The sequence below is a fragment of the Chrysemys picta genome, chromosome 2, assembly GCF_011386835.1.
Source record: "Chrysemys picta bellii isolate R12L10 chromosome 2, ASM1138683v2, whole genome shotgun sequence".
Classification (NCBI taxonomy): Eukaryota; Metazoa; Chordata; order Testudines; family Emydidae; genus Chrysemys; species Chrysemys picta.
This window is the reverse complement of record NC_088792.1, coordinates 205,336,951-205,358,857: the sequence shown is the minus strand read 5'-3', so window position 1 is coordinate 205,358,857 and position 21,907 is coordinate 205,336,951. Positions and strand designations below refer to the sequence as shown.

The 21,907-nt window shown below is 42.1% G+C and overlaps 2 protein-coding genes across 14 annotated transcripts in view; one reads left to right on the top strand and one right to left on the bottom strand.

Moving 5' to 3' along the window:
* ARHGAP28 (Rho GTPase activating protein 28) overlaps positions 1 to 5,163 on the top strand; it is a 174,597-nt gene extending 169,434 nt beyond the window's left edge. For all 13 annotated transcript variants that reach the window (XM_005303105.5, XM_065585261.1, XM_042843392.2 and 10 more), the window contains one exon: positions 531 to 5,163. In XM_005303105.5, coding sequence (XP_005303162.1) covers positions 531 to 622 — 92 coding nt within the window. In that variant the 3' untranslated portion in view covers positions 623 to 5,163. The remainder of the gene's footprint in view (positions 1 to 530) is intronic.
* Positions 5,164 to 6,761: 1,598 nt separating this feature from the next.
* The window catches only part of LAMA1 (laminin subunit alpha 1), a 145,775-nt gene continuing 130,629 nt past the window's right edge, over positions 6,762 to 21,907 (bottom strand). Inside the window, exons 55-63 of the mRNA XM_005303098.5 lie at positions 21,544 to 21,729; positions 20,815 to 21,019; positions 19,527 to 19,639; positions 18,408 to 18,597; positions 16,321 to 16,479; positions 15,405 to 15,558; positions 13,545 to 13,678; positions 10,747 to 10,969; positions 6,762 to 7,244 (exon numbers count right to left, since the gene is read on the bottom strand). Of these exons, the coding sequence (XP_005303155.2) occupies positions 7,084 to 7,244; positions 10,747 to 10,969; positions 13,545 to 13,678; positions 15,405 to 15,558; positions 16,321 to 16,479; positions 18,408 to 18,597; positions 19,527 to 19,639; positions 20,815 to 21,019; positions 21,544 to 21,729 (1,525 nt within the window). The 3' untranslated portion in view covers positions 6,762 to 7,083. The remainder of the gene's footprint in view (positions 7,245 to 10,746; positions 10,970 to 13,544; positions 13,679 to 15,404; positions 15,559 to 16,320; positions 16,480 to 18,407; positions 18,598 to 19,526; positions 19,640 to 20,814; positions 21,020 to 21,543; positions 21,730 to 21,907) is intronic.

Below are 21,907 nucleotides of genomic sequence, written 5' to 3'. Positions count from 1 at the left end.
CTTGCTCTCACCAACATGCAGATGCCTCACCCAGGGAAGCCTGGGACTGTGGCAAGGCACCACCCAAAAGAGGACCTACAGAAAGGAAGCTGCCCAGTAAACTGGAGTAGAGGGGCCACGCCCCAAACTGAACAGATTGATAGCAAGTAACCCAGGACAGTGGATTTTGACTCCCTGCTGGGAGCCTTCCCCCCCCCACCCTCCATTCAGGAGTTGATGTACACAGGACCATGGGCTGGGACCTGGTGGAGAGGGTGGACCTGGGTTCCCCTACTCCCCTGGCCTTAAAGACTGTGTCTCTTCAACCAAGCAATAGGGCTGAGAGCTACGTGCTCTAGCCCCTAGGCCACCCAGCCCTCCAAGCCACCTGTTACGTGCACATTCAAGTTGGAATGTGCACACACAAAACCTGACTTGCTTCTGTGCAGTTTGGAAACTTGCTCAAGCACACTTCTGAAAATCTAGGTCTGTTGGATTTATCAGCATACCGAGAACAACGTATGAACAATTACTCTTCATTTTTGTTTCAGGACTGCATTGTTTGGACCCAGATGCATATATGTTAGATGTTTACCGTGCAAATCCTCAAGCAGAATGGGTGATAAAACCAAAATCAAGTTGAAGCTTACAAAGATATCACACCTCAGTGATTTGGAAAAAAGCCAAAAAGATGGCAATGATGCCTTCCAGCTCAAGAAGACCTGGCCACAGATGAAACCAAAGCATTTGTTATTTTATATATATTCCTCCCAACGTACTTTACCATTGAGCCTTTCCATATACCGAATAGGTCATGAGAGCTGTTACTCCAATTTATGGAACATTATACAATGGTGACACTCACATGGATTATATTTGTGCCAGTTGTTCAATAGACGCGAACGAGGAAGGAACAGAGGTACTTAGACACAACCTGTGGAATAGAGTTTTTTTTTTCACTTCTTGACTTGATGCTGAGAAAACACATTTTTATAAACAGATAACACGATGACATCCAAGAATGTAGTGAATGCTACCAACTGCAAGGTAATGCAAAGGAATCACCATGGTATGCAAGAAGGGAAACACATCTATTAAACATGGACTATGGAAGCTGGACTGACAGCAGTGCCAAAATGTGTTTATGTGATAAACTCGAACCCTTCTCTCAAAAGCAAACCAGTTTATAACGTAAAATGTACATTGTTACAATATTTGTGCCACTGACTCACTCCTCATTAGTAGCTGATACGGAGGAGAACGAACTACTGTGTAGAGACAAACATACTGTTTATGTATGTTGTACTGTATATGTTACTACTATCAGCCTTCTGATACATCTTTCTCCAGTGTTGACCACGAACCAATCTATTTGTAGCACCACTGCCTCGCAAATTAAACAATACGTCCTCCTTCCCTCCTGTATACACACATGTAAAAGTGATGGGGCTCTGAGATAGACACTAGTCTTCCCCTGACTAGTTTTCACTGACTAGTCATGGGTTTAAAATGTTTTCTGCATAATTATCTTAATATGTGTGCTGAATGTCTTAAAGGGGCCATTTACAGACATTACCCTTTCTCCAAAACCTAGTATTTTCTAATTTTTAGACTAATTATTTTTCCTTGGTCTATTTTAGTTTAATGTGTAAGGTAGTTTTTAGTCTTGTCAGCAGTGTTCAGAAGAAAGATCATGTCTGACAATTGTGTACTGAGGCAGGCGTTTTAGGTTTTTCCTCTTCATAGAGATGGAGAAGAAGAAGAGTTAGAGTAATAGACTTTAAGGTCAGAAGGGACCATCATGATAGTCTAGTCTGACCTCCTGCACAACGCAGGCTGCAGAATCTCACCCACCCACTCCTGTAATAAACTCCTAACCTATATCTGAGCTATTGAAATCCTCAAATCATGGTTTAAAGACTTCAAGGTTCAGAGAATCCTCCAGCAAGAGACCCCTGCCCCACGCTGCAGAGGAAGGCAAAAAATCCCCCAGGGCCTCTGCCAATCTGCCCTAGAGGAAAATTCCTTCCTGACCCCAAATATGGCGATCAGCTAAACCCTGAGCATGTGGGTAAGACTCACCAGCCCGACACCCAGGAAAGAATTCTCTGTAGTAACTCAGATCCCACCCCATCTAACATCCTATCACAGGCCATTGGGCATATTTACTGCTAATAATAAAAGATCAATTAATTGCCAAAATTAGGCTATCCCATCATACCATCCCCTCCATAAACTTATCAAGCTTAGTCTTGAAGCCAGATGTGTCTTTTGCCCCCCACTGCTCCCTGTGGAAGGCGGTTCCAGATGACAAGTAGAATTTATTATTATTTAACATTGCTATTTTGGTAGTGCCTAAAGTCCACAGGCAGGTTGGCCCCCCACTGTGCTAGGCACTGTACAAACAAGTAATAAATAGCAGACCCTGCTGCAAATTGCGTACAGTTTAAAAGATGAGATTTAATAGGTCAAGACAAACAAACAGGCTGGATGGGGTTGGGGAGCCAGTATAACAAATTTATTTACTAGAATATGCCCAATTCTTAGCCAGTCAGTAGCAGTGCTCACAGCTCTCCAGCTGGCTAGGCATGATCAGGCTGTACCCTACTGCATGCATAGACATATGCTTGCACATTTGCTAAGAAGAGATGTGGTGATGCTCTAGCAATCAAGAATTTATTTCTCAAGCTGCAAAAACAGGAAGTTCTAGATCCTTCAAATTTAACAAGGGATATTTCTGCCATTGGCATATTTACTGTATGATAAATTCATCTGTGGTATGACCACCACGTCAGTGTTTTTTCTTCTTTGTGAATTGGCCACAGGAATATGGAGAGAAATAATCCTTCATTCATGAGGTAGCAATGGATAACTGTTACGAACTATGGCCCACAAGTAAATGTGAAGTACTTTATCTTGATGAAAGAGCGTGTAGCTTGTGATGGTTTGCTACATCTGTGTAATTACTATTGTTATATATTTTGAAACCTTACTCTAGGTTTCAGATTACTCTATATCTTGCCCTCCACTACACCCATGCCACCTTATTGGTGGTACTTAGTAAGTGAAGCCAACCTATGGCATATGGAATATTTCACTGTTTGAGTTGAGCATATAGGGGGCAGAATTTGGTTTCCTGTCTTCAAGCTACAGGTAGGATAAAATTTAACAACAACATTGGGTACCCTCACCTAAATTTTGCAAAATTGCTTTCCTTCAGCTCCAGGGCATAATATGAATCTCTACCCAATTCTAGCTAGGCTAGTTCTAGCACAGCTGTAATAAAAACAATATATTTCTTGTTTTCACAACTCTTTATTCACGTGTATATGAGAAATGTAGGCCAGTGGTTTGCAACAACACTAATAGCTCAAATGTTCTAGTACGGATTCTTACACTGGTTCCTTCTGTGGTCAAGTTACTTAATCCCTCTGCCCCCATGGTCTTAACTATAAAATAGGGCTAATAATACTCTTCTCAGGGGGTAGCATAAGAATTAGTTAAGGTCAAATTCTGCTCTCAGATATGTGCATGCAGCCCCTGTGAGCGGAACAGGAGTTGTAAACATATCTTATAAAAGGATAAACAGCTCCTAGGGATTTTATGTGCAAAATCCTTTGTACTTATATACTGCTCTTCCCATTCAAAGTAATATTATATTTATTACCATTGAAAGGGTTTCTATGATTTCACAGAAATCCTGCACATCTGATAAATAATTTAAAATGTAGAACCCAAGATAACATTTTCTGAAGTATATTCAAACACATTTAACTTCTCCACCTTGTCCCCAAGCATTCAGACTGTAACTTACTCTGTACGTTTTGGACTCTCAAATGTAGATTCCACTGGAAATCTTGCTAAAATAAATACTGCTATACATTACACATGAAGGAAGGCTGCTTGGAATACCTTAGCCACTTCCCCTCTTTGCATAGGGACAGAGGAAAGCCAAATTTGATTTAAGTAAATTCATCCTTTGATACTGGAATGATTACTTTTTAAATTAAAACTGTCACTTTAATCCTTGCATAGCACATAAGTATAAGTAGTTGGAATAGACTCTACGAACAGTATACAGACTGGTAATATAGGGCCAAAATCTTGCTGTCATTGAATTAAAAATTAAAATTCCTATTGACATGAAGGAGAAAGGAACTAATTACCTAAGTCATATTTATTGAAAGTTGGTGTTGTTACTTATGTTACAAGTTTTACATTGGCCAAATTGGCTAACAGGAAAATAAATATTACAGCCAAAATGTTCAAACATGTGGTCTTGACATTAGGCCTACCAGTTTGAAAAGGTTGGCTTAGGTTTTTGGATTTCTGCTTCCGTTAGCAGCAGTTTCATTCAAAGTTGTTACATGTTGGTTTGTTAGGTAACAGAATTGTGCAGTGAAATATTATTAAGGGCCTGAACATGTTTAGGAGTAGAACCTATTCAACAACCTCCAGAGATGCCTTAAGTGTTTACATGCTCCATGGGCTGCAAAAAGATCATTTTCTACATCAACACACTAGCTATAGGCATGTAAGAAGTAGTTATTAGAAACATATTGGAACAATCCCACTCCTTTTCATATTGCTAATGTCTTTATAATGTGTATATACACTGTAAACTACCTCAGTGCATTTACCAGGAAAAATATTCTGGCTTAGAAGCATTTTATTCCAAAAGCTTCCTTAGTAGTAGCATTGCCTACTTCTACTTGCCTCGCAGCCTTTGATGTTGCTGCGTTAACAATGTTTCCCTTCAGTGGGCAAGATCTGGAAATCAGCCAGTTTTAAAAAACAGAATGACGTATTTCTTGCTAAGAAAGAAATTGTACGCCAGACATGTTGTCTCACTCTTTGATCTTATATCTGGTCAGATTCAAAACAACTGTAGTGAATCATGAGAGGTTTGAATGTTAGGTAAGAGATCAGTTTTTAGAAACCCTAACTGTTTCAGATTTTTTTGGGGGGGGGGCAGTTTTCCATAATAGGTCATTCCCTTGGAAAATAATATGATGCCATTAGGTGAATCAAATGTTTGTATGTATATTTTTCCTTACCTCTCCTTGTTAGAATGTTGACTGTTTTGTTACAATAAATTCCATTCTCTGAATAGTAGTGTATTTGTAATGTAGAACATGTACATTGTATTTTATCCATGACAAAAATAAAAACAATGTAAACTAACCCTCTCAGAAAAATTCTCACTGCATTTTTAATACATGGTTACCTGGGAAATGGGTGATTCAGGATTTTGGGAAACGAGTCAATTTTATTTTAAAAGCAGCCCTTTTGTGAGGGCACTTAGAGAACTACATGGACAAATTTAGTACAATAATAAAGGGCCTGATTCTGCCACCCTTTCTAAAGTACAGAAATATTCTACTCCAGGGGTCGGCCACCTTTGCCACATGGCCTATCAGGGTAATCCCCTGGCGGGCCACGAGACATTTTGTTTATGTTGACCATCCATAGGCACAGCCCCCCGCAGTTCCCAGTGGCTGCAGTTCGCCGTTCCCGGCCAGTGGGAGCTGCGGGAAGTGGCACGGGCCACCGGGACATGCTGGCCACTGCTTCCCGCAGCTCCTATTGGCCGGGAATGGTGAACCACAGCCACTGAGAGCTGCAGGGGGAGCCATGCCCACAGACGGTCAATGTAAACAAAATGTCTCATGGCCTGCCAGCAGTTGCCAAAGGTTGCCGACTCTTGCTCTGCTCCACAACTGTCCCATTAGACTACCTAGGGAGTAAGATATTGCTAACAGGCTGAAATCCTGGCCTCACTGGCCATTGACTTCAGTAGAGTCAGGCTTTCACCAACTTTTAAATAAGTGGCAGAATTAGGCCCAAAATGAATAAGGAGAAATCCAAACAAAATGTTAGAAGGCAAACAAAGATTTTTTTTAAACAATACAAAGGAGAGTTACATAATAAAGAAGCTTGCATATCTACAGTAGATCCATGGTTGAGAGCAAAGCCCATGATCCTGGGAATCACAAGTCATTACCATCTGATGACTGTTCAGTGATCTAGTCAGTGAAATGAATTGGTTCTCTCTGCTTAGGTTAGTGTGAATAGGTATCCCAAAAACATCAGCTTAGGTCCCATTGCTTCAACACATAAGCAAAGTATTGAATGCAGGCAGAGGAAAATGCACTAGGCAAACCATAGGTGTGAGAGGGCCACTCAAAAAGTGCAGACTTACTCAGCAGCCTAAGATCTGCGGAGTTGCAAGGCACCATATGGACCCCCAACCCCAACACTGGCTTCCAAAGGAAATAGCTGCTGTGCTGTTCAATGTGGATTAGTATTCAACACCATTGCCTGAAATGCAGAACCTAGTCTCTGTTCCCTTTGGCATGGGAAATGAGGTGTCTGGTTTACCATGCACAGTATGGTGCACGTTTCTCCACACCATGCAGTTGCTGCCTGTGCACCGACTGACCATGTGACATTTCAGCCAATCTATAACTCCCCTTCTATACTGACTAAGGGATGGCAGGAACCTTAAATGTTTGGTATTGAGCAAAATGGAATGGAATAAAAGCTAACAGAGAAAACAAATATGAAAGAGAAAACATAAATAGGAGGATTCCAGTCATCTGTTAAGTCGCACTCTATATACTAGCATTATTTGCTTTATATCGTCACAATTATGCCATTAGCTTCCTGTGCCTTCTGCTGGATGACTGTATCTTCTTGTGTATTGCACGTCATAGTAGCTGGTTCTTTTCTTACAATTAAAATGTACAACTACTACACCACATGAAATAATACAATGAATATTGGTCCAAATTTATTTTTATTATAAAAGACCAATATAAAATACAACGAAATACTGTCAAGCAAACAGAACACGCCTTGTAAACACGGATTAATAAAGTTTCCAAAAAAGAAAAATACCCAATTAATGCTGTTAACATTTTAGCAGAGGTATTGGTTGTATAAAACGGTTTTAGTTAAAAAATATAAGCACAGAACTTCTTCTAAAACATATTTGTCCTGAGTTGGAAAGTAACAGACCCCTGGGGTTCTCATAAAAAAAAAATCACCTCTTCATTAAGAAATTTAAAAACCCATCTCGATCCCAAAATCCTTCTCTGAAGTTTAGTGCTCAGCCCCAGGGCACGAATGAGGAAACACGCCACGCAGGTCAAAGGCTTGACTGAAGTCATAGGATTCTACCTGTTGGCCCTTAATCAGCTTAAGGTTTCTCAAGCACCCATGAAACGAGCTCTTGCTTGTCAGACAATTTTGCTTCAAATCAGCTGAAAAAGAAAATATGAAATACCTAGAATCTGCTTCTATTGGAAGGGGACGGAAGCTGCATGTGAAGAATGATAGCAAGTGCCAGGCTTAGAAGTTATTAATAAAAATCATTGGACATAAAAATAGGGCCAGCAGAGCACCAGATTATCCCAGCATCAGTGGGAGTTGAGGATGCTCAGACAACTCAGGAAGTGCTCTTTGCTTGCATGCTCAGGCTTATAGTTTTCAAAAACTGCCACATGGTTTGCACCAGCCAAACTAGACGGGCAATCCAGTCAGCAGTAGGGGAAAGAAACCACCTCAGCCCGCGGGAAGGGAGGCGATAGCCATGCCACAATCACTATTACAGAACAAGCTGGTTTGGAGCCCAGTATATCTTCTACCAGGACATTGCAGCTGCTAGATCTGGATAACCTTGTCCTCCTTGGCCTTAGTCACTCCCCCAGTCCATCCCTTCATGCTGAACTACATGGAACTGTTTACAGAGACCAGCTCTATTGCATGATGCAAGAGGTGAAACAGTGCACTGAATGCTTACTGCAGCACTATGGTGGGTGAATTTCTCCCTTCTCTGCACCTATGATACATATTTCCAAGAGGAATGTTGCTAGAGGAACAATTACTATTGCATTAGCACCATTTAAACAAACATAACCCCCATAAAACCTTCCATGGAATCCTAGGAGATCAAGCAGTAGCCATGTTTGATGGAGTCATTCATTAATAGCTGTAAACTATCTTGAGCTCCAACACACATGGTTCTGTACAAGTGCAAAGTATTATTCCTAAAGCTTTCCAAATGCTTAAAAGTCATATTTGCTCTGTAGATTTCATCAATCGAAACTCTTCATAACAAATAGGCCTAGTGACGTTACACTCCCTATTCTTTATGGAAATATGCTTATGATATGGATATGGCATAACATATACTTTGTGTAAGATGGCTCATGTAAGATATCATTGGAAAGGTTATGATTTACTGAATGTGATTATCCAGTTCGTATTCCCGTCTCATTTCTGTATCTGAAGTTAGGAATATTGACCATGTATCTATATTTCAGATGTGCTACTTTGGGTGTCACGCACAACTAGCCCTTCGGTACAACAATGCAAAGCCAGACAGGGCTGATGGCCCATCAGCAAGACAACAAAGGACTGTGGAAGAGTTTAGTCTTCCTGTGGACGCTCAAGATAGCCTACAAGTATTGGCTGCTACGACCCTACGACCCTGCCCGGAGACATGTGACTGAGCCACCTGGAGGGGAGGGATAGCTCAGTGCTTTGAGCATTGGCCTGATAAATTCAGGGTTGTGAGTTCAATCCTTGAGGGGGAGCCATTTAGAGATCTGGGGCAAAACTATCTGGGGATTGGTCCTGCTTTGAGCAGCAAGGTGGACTAGATGATCTCCTGAGGTCCCTTCCAGTCCTGATATTCTATGATTCTATGGTACTGGAACCCCCCAACCCCTGTTGGAATGCCAGTGTTTTTCCAATGGACGACAAAAGGGTCCAACCTGTCACAGGCCTATCTGTTCTAATAATAACTACTGTTTCAGAGATCAATTTACGTGGGCATTTCCCACTTTGTTTAATAATTCATCATCGTCTGACATCTATTCAGGCTCAATAGAAGTATAAGGTATTAAAAAGCTACAAATAAATATATTCACCCTGCTTGCAAAGTAGCCAATTTTCTGATGTTACAAATGTAATCTTTTTAATGGATAAATTCAATGCAAAATTTGGCCTAACCCAAATTATGGCCTACAGTACAGTTTAATCTTAAAAGCACTAAACTCTATTTTTCTTGGCATTATAATTTAATGGCAATAAATATTTATATGAAAAAGGAAATTGTGCAGAGCAAATGAGACTTAGAGATAAATTTACACCCGGTGTCTATCTTGGCCTGTAGAAACAGTCCCTCACAGACGCAAGTATGACCACCTCAGTTCCAACTGTAAAGGTGTCACGGTCTTGTAAGGGCAACTCCTAACTCACTACATCTAACACATTCTTGTCATAGTATTTATCTATCAAAAATGTCATGTAAGGGGGGGGGGGGGGGGGGGGGAGGCAGGGGCTCCCTACCAGGCTCTGCATCCCTGCAGCTCCTAGGCAGCGGAGGGACACAAGCGCTGGCTGCTGCAGCTCCCATTGGCCAGGAACTGCAGCCAATAGGAGCTGCGGGGGCGGGGCCTGTGGGCACAGGCAGCGCGGAGCTCCCCCCGGCCTCTCCGCCACCTAGAAGCTGCAGGGTCATGCCAGTGGGAGCCCTCCACCCCAAGGTAAGGGCCTCCAACCCCTGCCCCTAGCCCTGAGCCCCCTCCCACACACCCAAACTGCTGCTGCTGGCCCAGGGCTGCCCCTGCTCAGGCAGCCCCTGAGCCAGCACCAGCAGCTGCAGAAGTCACGAAGGTCACGGAAAATCATGGAATCTGTGACTTCTGTGACAGACGCGCAGCCTTAATCATAAGCACTGTGAGATTTACATGCGGGTGTAATGCAAGAGTTGCATGTGTGTATTAAAAATACGTTTAAACCAAGTAACCAGGCAGAGTTGGTAAACAAGTTTGTCTCAGTGCTGTAACATTAAGCAAAGTGTGAATGCTGGTGTGTAACCTAGTGTGTACACTGTCTCTTTGGAGGCAGCAGACTTGGTAATTACTGTGAGTGTCCAGTGAAGGGGCTGGATACCAAGGAGGAGCATTCTTCAAGGGGGCTCGGGCTCTGGGGTGTACCAAGCTTTACCTGCAAGGCAAAGTAAGGGCTGGCAGACTCCTGAGAAATCTGTCTGGGGTGCCTAACAAATGGGAATTACTGAGAGCTGTCATTCAGCTTAGCATCAGCAAGTCTCTCTCTTACTAAGGCAGAGCGGTAACAAGGTCACCCGCAGTTCCAGCCGCCCAGAGAAAGTGTCACACCAAGTAGTTGGCAACCTCCCCTCCACTGCAGAGAGGGAGGGATCTCAGAGGACAAGCAGAGCCCCATAATGCATCGTCCTAGCCATGTAGCATGGCCACAACAAGTGGGGGTGAGTGTGGTATAAATGCCTACACAGATGGTGGGGCGAGGGGGAATGCCTTGATATACCCGTTAATACAGCACACCCTCACAAGATGCTCCGCAAGTAAGGATCCTGTGTCACCTCAGATTGAAAAGTGGCCCTATTCCCAAGGGAGGGAAGTATTTCAAAAGGTACAACTCTCCTCCAGTGTTAGGGTTGAGACTTGGCAGGGACGTGTAAATGTATACCTTCTTGTGCCAAGTTCAATTGATCTAGTTCAATAAATCCATATTAAAAGAATTTCTGCCAGAATCAATTTTTCATGACTGGAGTTAACCCATCCTCAACAAAGTAAATTCCAGAGACTCAAAAAAGTTAATAGGCTCTTAGCATAGCTGTGATCTCACATTACATTCACTAAATTATTATGGTCTATGCAGTTTGTGAACTGCCTAGTTAGCTATTTAGTGAGAGAGAAATACTACCGTACATACCTGGATAGCCTCCAACATAAATGGGATTGTTTGTATCTGCAGATGTTGACTGGATGTGGGGATTATCAGCCTGAACCAAATTCCCATCAATCATCAGAGCAATGCGATGTTTGCTTTTGTTTGCTTGAAGCTTGTGCCACTTTCCATCACATAAGCTATTTGCACCTCGTGGTTCATATGTGGCTGTTATTCTGCCAGCTCCATTGTTGACATGGAACAAAACCTGAACAAATAACCAGATGCCAATAATGACACAGACAGTAAGCACATGTGGAGCAATTTGACTGAATAAAAGCACATTCATGCTGCTGCAAAGAGTTCTTTTTTTTTTAAATAAATGACTGATGATTAACCAAAGCACAACAATCAATTTAATAGATGGAGTTTAATCCTTATTAAAATATTTTCTAAACCTAACCAGGATACATTCAACAAGTTAGGCATTCTTTATTTGGGATAGAAATGTTTGCTATGAATATGGGGACTGGTTCTTCTACACCAGTGTACTTCCACTGACTTAATAGGCATTACACCTGATTTACACTGGAGTACTAAGACCATCATGTCCAGTAATTGCTTCAATGGGGCAGCAGTTATGTATAGGATGGGAAACCACTAGGTCAGTGCCAATGTGTGTATGGATACATATGTATGAATGTATGGTTCTATTTCTTTTTCATTTTTCTTTTCTTGTTTAAACAGATTAAAAAACATCTTTTTTGTGTTGACGCTCAAACATGTAAATATTACCCCCAAACAAGGGCAAATTGGGGGAAATATTTAAAAGCAATGTATTTAAAAGCAATGTATTTATTTTGTACAGGGGAAGTGGGCAACTATGTACTGATTGCTGCAAGATACTTTCTGTGCAGCTTTCTGAATCATAATGACCAGTGAGACCCGGAACACAGTTAATTACCCGGAGCAGTAACCATAAAGATTGCAGTTCCCTATAATGGAGGCATGGCTAGCAGCTGGGCATTTTTGTACCCGTAAAAAAGGTAGGAACTCTTGACTTCAGGCATAGCCAGCTCTAGGAAATCTTCAATATTTAGATAAGCAATTTTTGTTGGGAGCATTGTCGGCAAATGGATAAATTGGAGTGTGGGATAAGGAATTGTTATTCCATTGTACTAGGGTGATGAGCTCCCTAGTCAACGGCATTACATGTAAGTTGGTTCTTTTTTCTTGGATGAGGAAGATTTTAAATTGTCTGGGTAGCAGATAATGAGAAATTTCCTGATGTACAGAGAGGGCTGAGCTGAATAGTCACAGGCTCCCTCTCAAGAGAGCCTGGGCACTATTGGGATTAACATGAGGAGGCAGAAGCCTAGCTCGTGCAGTGAGCTTAGACTACTTATTTATTCATGGTGCAAATGAGCAGATAACTCCTTAAATTAGGTCATTTTTGTAGTTGGCGATTTTTTCTCTTTTTAATCTATTTAAATAAAGAGATGTTTTTATATACATATCCCCTGATTCTTCCCTGTAAATCCCCACTTTTCCCACTAGCTTTGGGACTCTCAAAAACCTAACGATACTTTGGTAATGCTACCGCTTTCCCGTATGTTCACTAAGTGTCCATTCCAATACAATTGAAGAGATGATAGTTGGAACATGAAGCCTTAAGGATGAGGGTATGCATGGGGGGGAAAATAGTGGTGGACACTCCCACCAGCCCCCATGTCTCAGATAAAGGCATAAAAGCCTCCACCTCCATAAAAGAAAAAAACACTTAATGGAAAAATATTTCCTGTAAATTACAATAGTGCTTATGAGATGGCTTGGTTCAAACAGCCATTGTGTTTTCTTTGGGTTCTGTTATTCTGAGCTGGCTTATGCTTCTCTTCACTGCTGAAGTATCATTAGGCAGACTCACTGAAAAGTTTTAAATAATGTTGTTAGCTTTTAGCTTTGTCCAGAAAAAATATAATTCAAAAATATAATTTATATTTGAAAAGTAATCACAGAATTTGTTTTTAATTCAATTTAAAAGGCCTCATCAGTTTACATTAATCCTGTTTTAGAGATTTACAGTTCTCCTTTGTTTTAACTGTCGCCAAAAAGGGGACTAAAACTTGTACTATTTTCTTTTCCTAAGTAAAATTAAATTGATGGGATTTATAAATTAGCTTTATAAATAAATAAGACTTCTAGCAAAAGAAACAGGGAAACTTAAGCCAACTTTCTTATATATACACTTTCCTCCAAGCTCTTCAGTCTCACTTTAAAAGAAAATGATTGAATGGTGACTCATTCCATTTCCTGACAATTTCTCATCTCAGAATAACAATAGGACTTTCAACCTATGCTAACAAAATTCTTGCTAAGACACAGCAGCTAAATACTTTCTGCAAGAGCGTTCTTGAGTAAGGGCAAGTTTAGCTTAATTGAAAAGAGTACCGACATATACGAAAGGTATTGCTGGTCAAGCAAACAACATACACAGTATAGTAGCTAGTCCAACTAGAAAGGAAAGCACAAACTCTTCAGGCTGACATAAGTACTATGGTCAGTAATTATAGGATGAGGAGTCCCTGTGCTGCTTCACATTGTGGTGAACATCATGATATGAACCCACCTTCCTTGTGACCAAAAGTTTGCCCCAGATTACATGTTGTATTTATGAATCACAGCAACATCTTTGTTTCTATCACATTGTCTTCTGGTCTTTTGGTTTCATCACTTATTACTGATGTAATGCTCAGCACGCCCGACTTTCCCATTTTGCACAAGCCTTGGAGAACTAACCCTAAATTCAACTTCCCTAGTGAGTGTCCCCTACCTATGCAACCCACCTTGCCATTCACAATCTCCAGTCCAATGGCATCTACTTTAGCACTACTGATTCCAAGAAGAACTCCATTCATAGCCATGGTGCGGAACTCAAATGTAACGTTCACATCAGATCGGACTTTATAACCTTCTTTCACTGAAAAATAAATGATAAGCATAAAGTAAAAGATTAGGCATGTGACCGATATGGCAATGTTCTGCAATATCTTTGTATTGTACTGAGTTTATGTATCATTGTGGGCCAGGGATTGTATGCAATTCCATGGGGTAGGAATTCCACAGCCCCTCCAGACTAAGAACAGTGGGCAAATTCTCTAAGGTTGAAACACCCCCGGAGAGGCACCAACTCCTGTGGCAGGCTTGCCTATACTAGTTCAAAGTGGATTCTCCAGAGGCCAACAGACAAAGAAAAGACTTTTGAATAAAAAGCCAGAGTTTAAACTGATGCAAGGGCTTCTTTCTGATGCAGCAAACAGACAGAACCCTCTGTCCAAAGGGAGGGTCCCAATCCTTAGGGAAGGGTTCGAAGGACTGACACAGGCCGGAATCCTTATGGAAATGGTGGGAGTGATTTCTGGTAAACGTGTGTGTGTGTGTGTGTGTGTGCGCTTTAGTATTTTTAAGATGTTATTTTTCTGTAATGCTTTTACCCGAAGAATAAATGTATTTGCTTAGATAAAATCATTTGGTAACTTATCACTGGGAGCAATGAAGCTGTTTATGAAAGACTGGCAGCAAGCAGACAGCATGGAAAAGCTCCAGCAGCAACAAGCCTTTCCCCACTGCCTGAGCCTTTCCCTGCAGTGAGGAAAGATTCCCATCAGTGGTGTGGCACAGGACACCATACTGCTAAGAACAGCACTGCATGGGTGTGTAGAGAGATGTATAGGGTACCTATCCACAGGGTTTAAGCATGTCTTTACTCCCCTAAGCAGTGCCTCACCATCTACCCTACTATTTGTACCCATGCTAGGGGAGCATGCAGTATTTATACTCTATAAACTGGTGTAAGGAGAGTGCAGTGCAGACGTACCCTAAGAGTGGGTGCCATTGCATGGAGGGGGAATACAAGTGCAGTTGCCCTGAACTGTGACAAGTAATCAATAGTACATGTAATAATTCATAGGCATGTTAATTACCCTGAATGGACAGGGTTTTTGCTGAGGCTCTGGAAAGCTGTTTGTAGACTATAATCCAAATTCAAAAACTATGTGTAAAGTGGTGAGAGTTAAAATTCCCTTACATGCGATGAAGTTCCCTTTCACGCATTTAGACTCTTACATCAGTACACTGGGCTTAAGTAGATCTAAGGGAGTTTACACTGGTGTAGTTCAATATGTTGAGGAAACAGAAAAAGTCAGAGGTGCTGGAACAATTTGTATAGTAAGGGTGCTGAAAGCCATTGAACCAAACTGTAAACCCTGTATAGGATGGAAACCACTTCAAGCCAGGAGGTGTGGCAGCACCCCCAGTTCCAGCATCTATGGGAAAAGTGAAAAGTGAGCCCTACCCTTTTTCAAATTTACTCCCTTATATCTTCTGATTCTTCAGCCTTTAAATTACACCAGTTTAAACTCTTACACACACACACACACACCGCACTGTTTCTTTTCTCAGCTGGAGAAGAGTTAGGTCTTTTACTTGTGTCAGAGACTCCTTTGCAGACTGCCAGATCATTAGCAAGTGGGCAGGGGGCAGTCTTGGACATAAAGGGGGAAGGAGTCAGTTAGAAATAGATACCCAGAATACACAATAGTTGAATGAAGTGTCATTTAATTATGTTCGTTGCATCTAGACATAAAATTGATGTGTTTTCATGAGCACTAATTCAATAAGCTACTGATTCTATTAATGACACTTACCTAGAGCAGCAAACCCGCTTCCATCAAAGAAAGTGCCTTCCTGTGCTGTTGCATAACATTTATTCACAGCAAGGATGGAGACAGGGCTCTCTTTGTCGAGTTGCTTGTTGTTAATCATCACACTGCCAATGCATGCAGGGATACTGTGAGTGACCTAAGCGTAGTGAGATATAACAGTTAATACATAAGGCAAATTTAGGGTGACCAGATGTCTCAATTTTATAGGGACAGTCCCAATTTTTGGGTCTTTTTCTTATATAGGCTCCTATTACGTCCCACCCCATGTCCTGATTTTTCACACTTGCTGTCTGGTCACCCTAGGCAAACTGCAGGCTGATCTCTCACAGCAATGTCTGACATCACTGTAAATTAAGGATTCTCTGAAGAGAACATTCGGGGATTTAAAGCACCAACATAATTATTTATAAAGTGCCGCAAATGTATATGATGCCTTACAGCAGTAAAAATAGATAAGAGTTTATCAAAACAGAAAACTGCCTAGAAATGCTAATAGTCAAAGACACATGCTTGAGGGGCCTACTCCTGCTCTGATGCAAATAAATGAGGGGTTTGCCATTGCCATTATCGGGAACAGAGAACAAGCCCATAAATTAAAGGCGCTTGAATTTGCTTCAGTACGTTATTATGAAAATCACTAGTATTTCTAACCATTGTTTTGATTAAATTACAGATTCAACGTGTTAACAGCTTTGTTAGCCTGTATACAGTAAGTCCAATTATGGAAGAGGTAAGTGTGAAGTTACCAGTACCAGATGCTATAGAGAAAGGTGAAAGAAACCTGTACTGGAAAATTATGCTTCCTAACCCCTGATAGTTGGGGCTTAGCTTATGCTATGAACCATTTGGGTTATCTCTTATACATTCTTAACAAAGATATTTTCAAAATAAATCTTACATTTCCAATATTTCTAGCTGTATAATCTAAAGGAAGCCCTCCCAGATAGAGCTTCCCCTCCACATCCAACGTGTTACCATCTCCCAGAGCATTAACTGTTGCAGATTCCTGTCCATCGACGGTGATTATGCCTTTTCGTTTAACATACTCTGTCTTTACCTAAAAGAAATAGCAAAGTTTGTATCAACCTGCTGACCACAATAAGAGTGGGTAAGATCCATTTCTGAAGATGATTTCAGAGCCTAGATTGCGTTAGCATGCTGTATTTAGAGTTACTCTTAGAAGTCACCCACAAGTTGAGGTTATTTCAGAACGCAACAGCATTACCGCTTCATCCCCAAATAACTGACACTCAAACACTCCATGGCCTGCACTGATTGCCTATTGTCCTGCGAGTGCATTTCAAGGTCTTACTATTAGTATTTAATGCATTGAATAAAATAACTAGTCTATTTTAGTTATATTTAAGACAGCTTCAAAACTGCTGATGGGGACCATAATTCTGGAATATTCTGCCTCTCAACATACACTAGAGCTCATCTCTGGGGTCTCTGACTGTAGCTCATCTTTGCTTTCTTTGTGTGGTAGCTTATGTTGTTTGTTGCTCTACTTGTATTAGGCATGCAAGACAATATTCTGAGGATTCCCAGGCTGGATGTGGAAGGTGGCACCTCTGTGCCACCCATCCCCACAGAAGCCCCCTCAGGTCTCCAGGCACGGAGAAGAAGGGCAAGGACTAATGAGATGTATATTGTCTTCCCCACCAGACTCAAGGAAAATTCACGCTAAATTGAATGCTGACAGAGTTAGTCCTAACCTTTGTGTGTAGCTCCAGTGCAGAGTGGAACCCAACCTCCTCACAAAGGGAGGAGCCTCTCAGAGACAAAGGGGTCCAGTGGACCTCTGCTGGCAGGGAACCAGAGAGAGAGGCAAGGTATAGAGATACAAGGAATCTCCATTGGATTCTCTGACATCTGTGGCCAACACACGCGCTTTCTCTACATTGCACCAACCCCTGCTCCTTGATGGAGGAATCTGCAGAAAATTCTGTGATGAACCTGCTAAGCAGGGACTACATTTCCTATCAACTCCCTACCCACTGCACATCCCCTTTCTCCTGGCCGGGTAGGAGGAAGGACCCTGAACGAGGAAATGACTAGGCATCTTTGGGAAGCAGCAACGACTAGCGAGGATCTGCAGAGAAGCTGGGTGCAGATAGGACCGCCCCCCCCAGGAACTGTGGGCAGAGCCGTGTATGGAACAAGCTGTGTCTGCCAGACACTATAGCTGGGCGTAGATCTGTATAGGGCTTATGGGGGAGCAACAATGGCTGGGCAGGGAGCCAGTGCAGCAAGGTCCCAATCAGAGACACTAACTGAGCCTGGCCTGGAAACCTGCAAGCTCCTATTTGCTTGAATAGAGACTGGACTGGAGAGAGACCCAGGCACTAGGAATGAAGATCCCTGACTCGACTGGACTGTCCCAGGGCTCTAACAAGAACTGCTACTGTTCTCTTTGAACTGTAGCTGTTTAAGCCTCTGTACCTATGGTATTTGCAACCTTTCCCTTTCCTTTCCGACCTAGTTAAATACCCCTTTCCCTTAACCACATGTCTGGGTGATTATTCGAATCCACAAGGGCTAGCACCAGAAGGCCTAGCTGTTGAAGCACCTACAATGTTTGCCTCCAAATCATGGTACATGTTACATGGTGCATGTTACTGGCACCTTAGGGGTTCGGTGTACTCCAGCCCTGAGTAGCCCTAATCCTTACAACTCCATGTGGGTAAACTCAGAGTTTCCAGGCCACTCTGAAGGATTTTCCCATAGAAGGGATGATTGCAGCTTTGGTTTATTACCCCTCTTTTTGTTAAGTAATTGTCTCTGAATAAGCTGAAGTACTTTATAGGCTACGAGGTGCAGGACTCACTTCACCGTTAATAAGAATAAAAAAAGAGAAGTTCATTATTCAGGTATTCGAATTATTTCAGAACAGTGGCCAAGTCCTGCGTGCAAACACTCACACTAATGTGTGGCTAAGGCAAGCAAAATTGATTGCAGGGGAGTTCAAGCCTCTTGGGTACCTACCGTGTGCCATTTGCCATCACTGATGGCAGCCGGGTGAAAGGCTACTGCTTTTCCTTTCCCAAGATCAAATAAGAAATAGAGTTGTCCCCCATGAAGCTGAAGGGCTGCATAATCAATCTGGTTCTGGTGAGCCAGGTAGTAAATCAGGCCACTAGAGGCATAGGTTCTCAGATTCAGCTGGATAGAAAGTCTAGACAATAAAAATAGAATATTTTTCAAATCCTTGTTTTATAGAGATAGAAAACTTCCCTTAAGGCTAAAAGTTATTGGTTTAAAAAGGACCAAAGCAAATGATAACCGACTATAGATGTTTGAAAGCATGACCAATAGAGATTCCACAATAAAAAGTAATACCATATATCAGAAACACACAAACAGCTTGTCACAGGGTGAGTGGGCTCTTTTAAGGGGATTGGATTCAGCTGCACCTTGTGAAAGGCTCCGCCCACCTCTCCAGGTGAAGGAAATAAGTCCTGGGCTAACCTGGTAGAAGCCTGTGACTCATAGCCAGGCCTGCTGGGATATATAGAGAAGCCTGAGCTCAGGGAGAGACTGAAAAGATCAGGGAGATGCTTCTTAGCACATAGACAGATATCTAGGGAGTGTATATAAGAGCCGGGTGGGAAGGCTGGAAACCAGCTTACTGGTGGAAAAACTGAGCAGGGGGACTCTCCTTAGCTCTCAGGGCAGGTGGTCGGAGGAGTGAGTGCAGAAGAGGGCTCCTGCAGGGGATCCAGAGGGAATTGGGGAAGAAGTTTCTGGAATAAGACCTGGCTGGAATATTTTTGTGGGGGGGGAGGAAAACCCTGTGAGAGATTTAGAAGCCCACAAGGGGCACAAAGGACTGCTATGCCTGAAGAGGAAGTCTGGGAGACTCTGATTTTGAGTTAAACTATTAATTTATGTTACTAAAGAAGATCCTGGGAGAGTAGCATAGTTACAATCCACCAGGTGTGGTGCTTTAGTTGATAATGGCAGAGGAAAGAAACTAAGGCAGAGGCACGGTCTGACGCTGGGTTTGGGGAGAAACCCTGCTACCCCACTCCTTCATCGAGATTGTTCTCTTTTATGCACCTAAAGGCAAGACTATGTGTCATGTGTAATTCAAGATATACCTACTTCCTTCTGACGGTAGACTGATTAAAAAGCAGTACTATGTGGCTCCCTTTAGCAAGGCCAAACTGGTGGGCACCAGGAACATGATCTGGTATTGAATCCTGTGCACACTGTCCCTGTTAATGAAAGAGCTTCATTAAAGAGAATATTCCACAAGAGGTATTAAAATATTTTGTTGCTTAGGTAGCACTCTTTTATGGCGACCTAACTGTGCTGTTTGCTCCGTGTGCAACTGCCACACTGGAAAAATGTGGCTAGTACTGTAATAGCAATCGCCTGACCTCTCAGATGGTTGGGACATTTGGCAGGTACAAAGGAAACTAGTTATAATGACTAGACCCTGCTTCACAGCACTAACACAAAAGTCTCCGCTAGTTAGGTGTTATAGCTTTTGATTTATTAATTTACTTCCAGTTTACTTATTCATTAGTTTCTCAGCCTTTGTCACGGGGAGGTCAGAGTAGAATTTTGGTGTGAAATTCCTTAGCTACTCTTGGTGGAGATATTCTCATATATTCAGAGCATCAATAGCTCTGAATCAGAGCATGAAACAAAATTATACTGCAGGTCTCAGACGGCTCAGCATTTCTTTTTATAGGCCTGTGGTATAAAAGCCACAAAACCTATGTCTCCCTCCCAAATAAAAATGATTACCAGACACTCAGGAAACACTCAGTCATAAAGATGTACCGCTCCAGAAAGAGAAAGGTAATGCTGCATCATGTTCTTGGGAATGCAGCACACACGGGTATTGTGCGAACTACACATAGACCCACGACTCCCAGGGAAAGACTGTGATACGATTATTGATCCTGTGCCTCCACAATGGTCTAGGCTTGCTCCTCAGCAATGAAAGCACCGCAGGGGCTAGCAACTGTATGCACATGACCACTGAGTTTTTCATGGTGACATAACATTGATTCAATCAACTTTAATTTGCACTGCAAATCTCAGCACAGATCCACTTTGGCAGGAGAACACGCCAAGAATAGCAACTACTCTCTAACTTCACCTGCCTTGAGGGCTGTATCCCACTTTTTTGATGCAGAACTCCTCAGTTGCAAGTGTACAGGTGGCTGATCATTGGCATGCTTAACTGCCAATTTCCCTTCCTCCTGGCCTTCCAGGTGTAAGGCCCAGAAGTGACTGCTGTACAGAGGTATAGTATGATATACCATTGCTTTTTCCCTTACAAACCATCTTTTCAAGAAGGGAAGTAAGCGTATGGCTCTGTATTTGGGGTTAACAAAAACTCAGCTAGGATAGACCTTGCTCCCCCCTCAATACTCACTTTGCCGACAGGGGCACCATGCACTAAGTTTGTAGTATGTACTCTCTCAAAATTGGTAAGAGGCCGCAGAGGAATTGGCAAAGGCTGCAGTTCTGGTTGAATCTCAATATCTTCTGCTTGTATGGCAGGTTTAGACTTCTCTGAAAGCAAGCAGCTGTCCATATCCACATGCTCGTACCTCACGGCAGTGGTGAAATCCAGAAGCCTGGGTTTACAAAAGAGAGGGCTCTGAGTAGATGGAAGTACTTTACAAGAACTTACCCACTTGTCAATGGGTGAAGACTTGCACATCAGTGGAAAATGTTTCAAAAGGGTTAACCACAGTGGGAGAAAAATCATTAAAGAGTATCCTCTAATTCTACACAACAATATTCATGCAACAGTTTTCTTGGCCAATTATCTTATCTGTGCATGCAAATCAGATCACTCGGAACCCAACTATGTGTTTTGTGCAATGTATCTGTACGCACTAAAGGCACTTTTGAGTCTGACTGAATATCTGAAAATGTGGCCAGCAATACTCATTGATGCAAGTTTGATACTAATCTCTTTTGTATTTTACTATTTATTACAGAGTGCTGGCATTATGCTTGCCCACAGTACAAAAAAGGAATTAGATATGGTCCATGCGCTGGAGATCTTATAGTCAAAAGCAACAGTTTATATTTTATAATGCACAGGCCTGCAGTTCCATTCTCCAAAAGAGTGCTGCCATTCACTCTGACTTACTGCATGTTAAAGATCAGATTTCTAATACAGCCGTAAAAAGATCCTGTCATCTTGAACCCAGAAATGCCCTCTCCTGCTGGAACCCCACCAGCGTAGAAGTTGGAAATATTCATGGGGCTCATTTCTGACGACAAGCCAAGTCTCAGTTCTGCAGGATTACTTTCATCCACTTGTACTATTATCATCCTGAAAGGGTGAAGCGGAAAATCATTCAAAAGGAACTTCAATTTCAACTTCAGTAATGCCATGTGCTAAGAAATAAAGATTCAGTGGCTCTGGAACATTTTTATAGTGGGGGTGCTGAAAGCCAGCAAAACACTGGTCCCCACATTTTTTACCTCATGCCCCCTTACTCCCGTCTGCA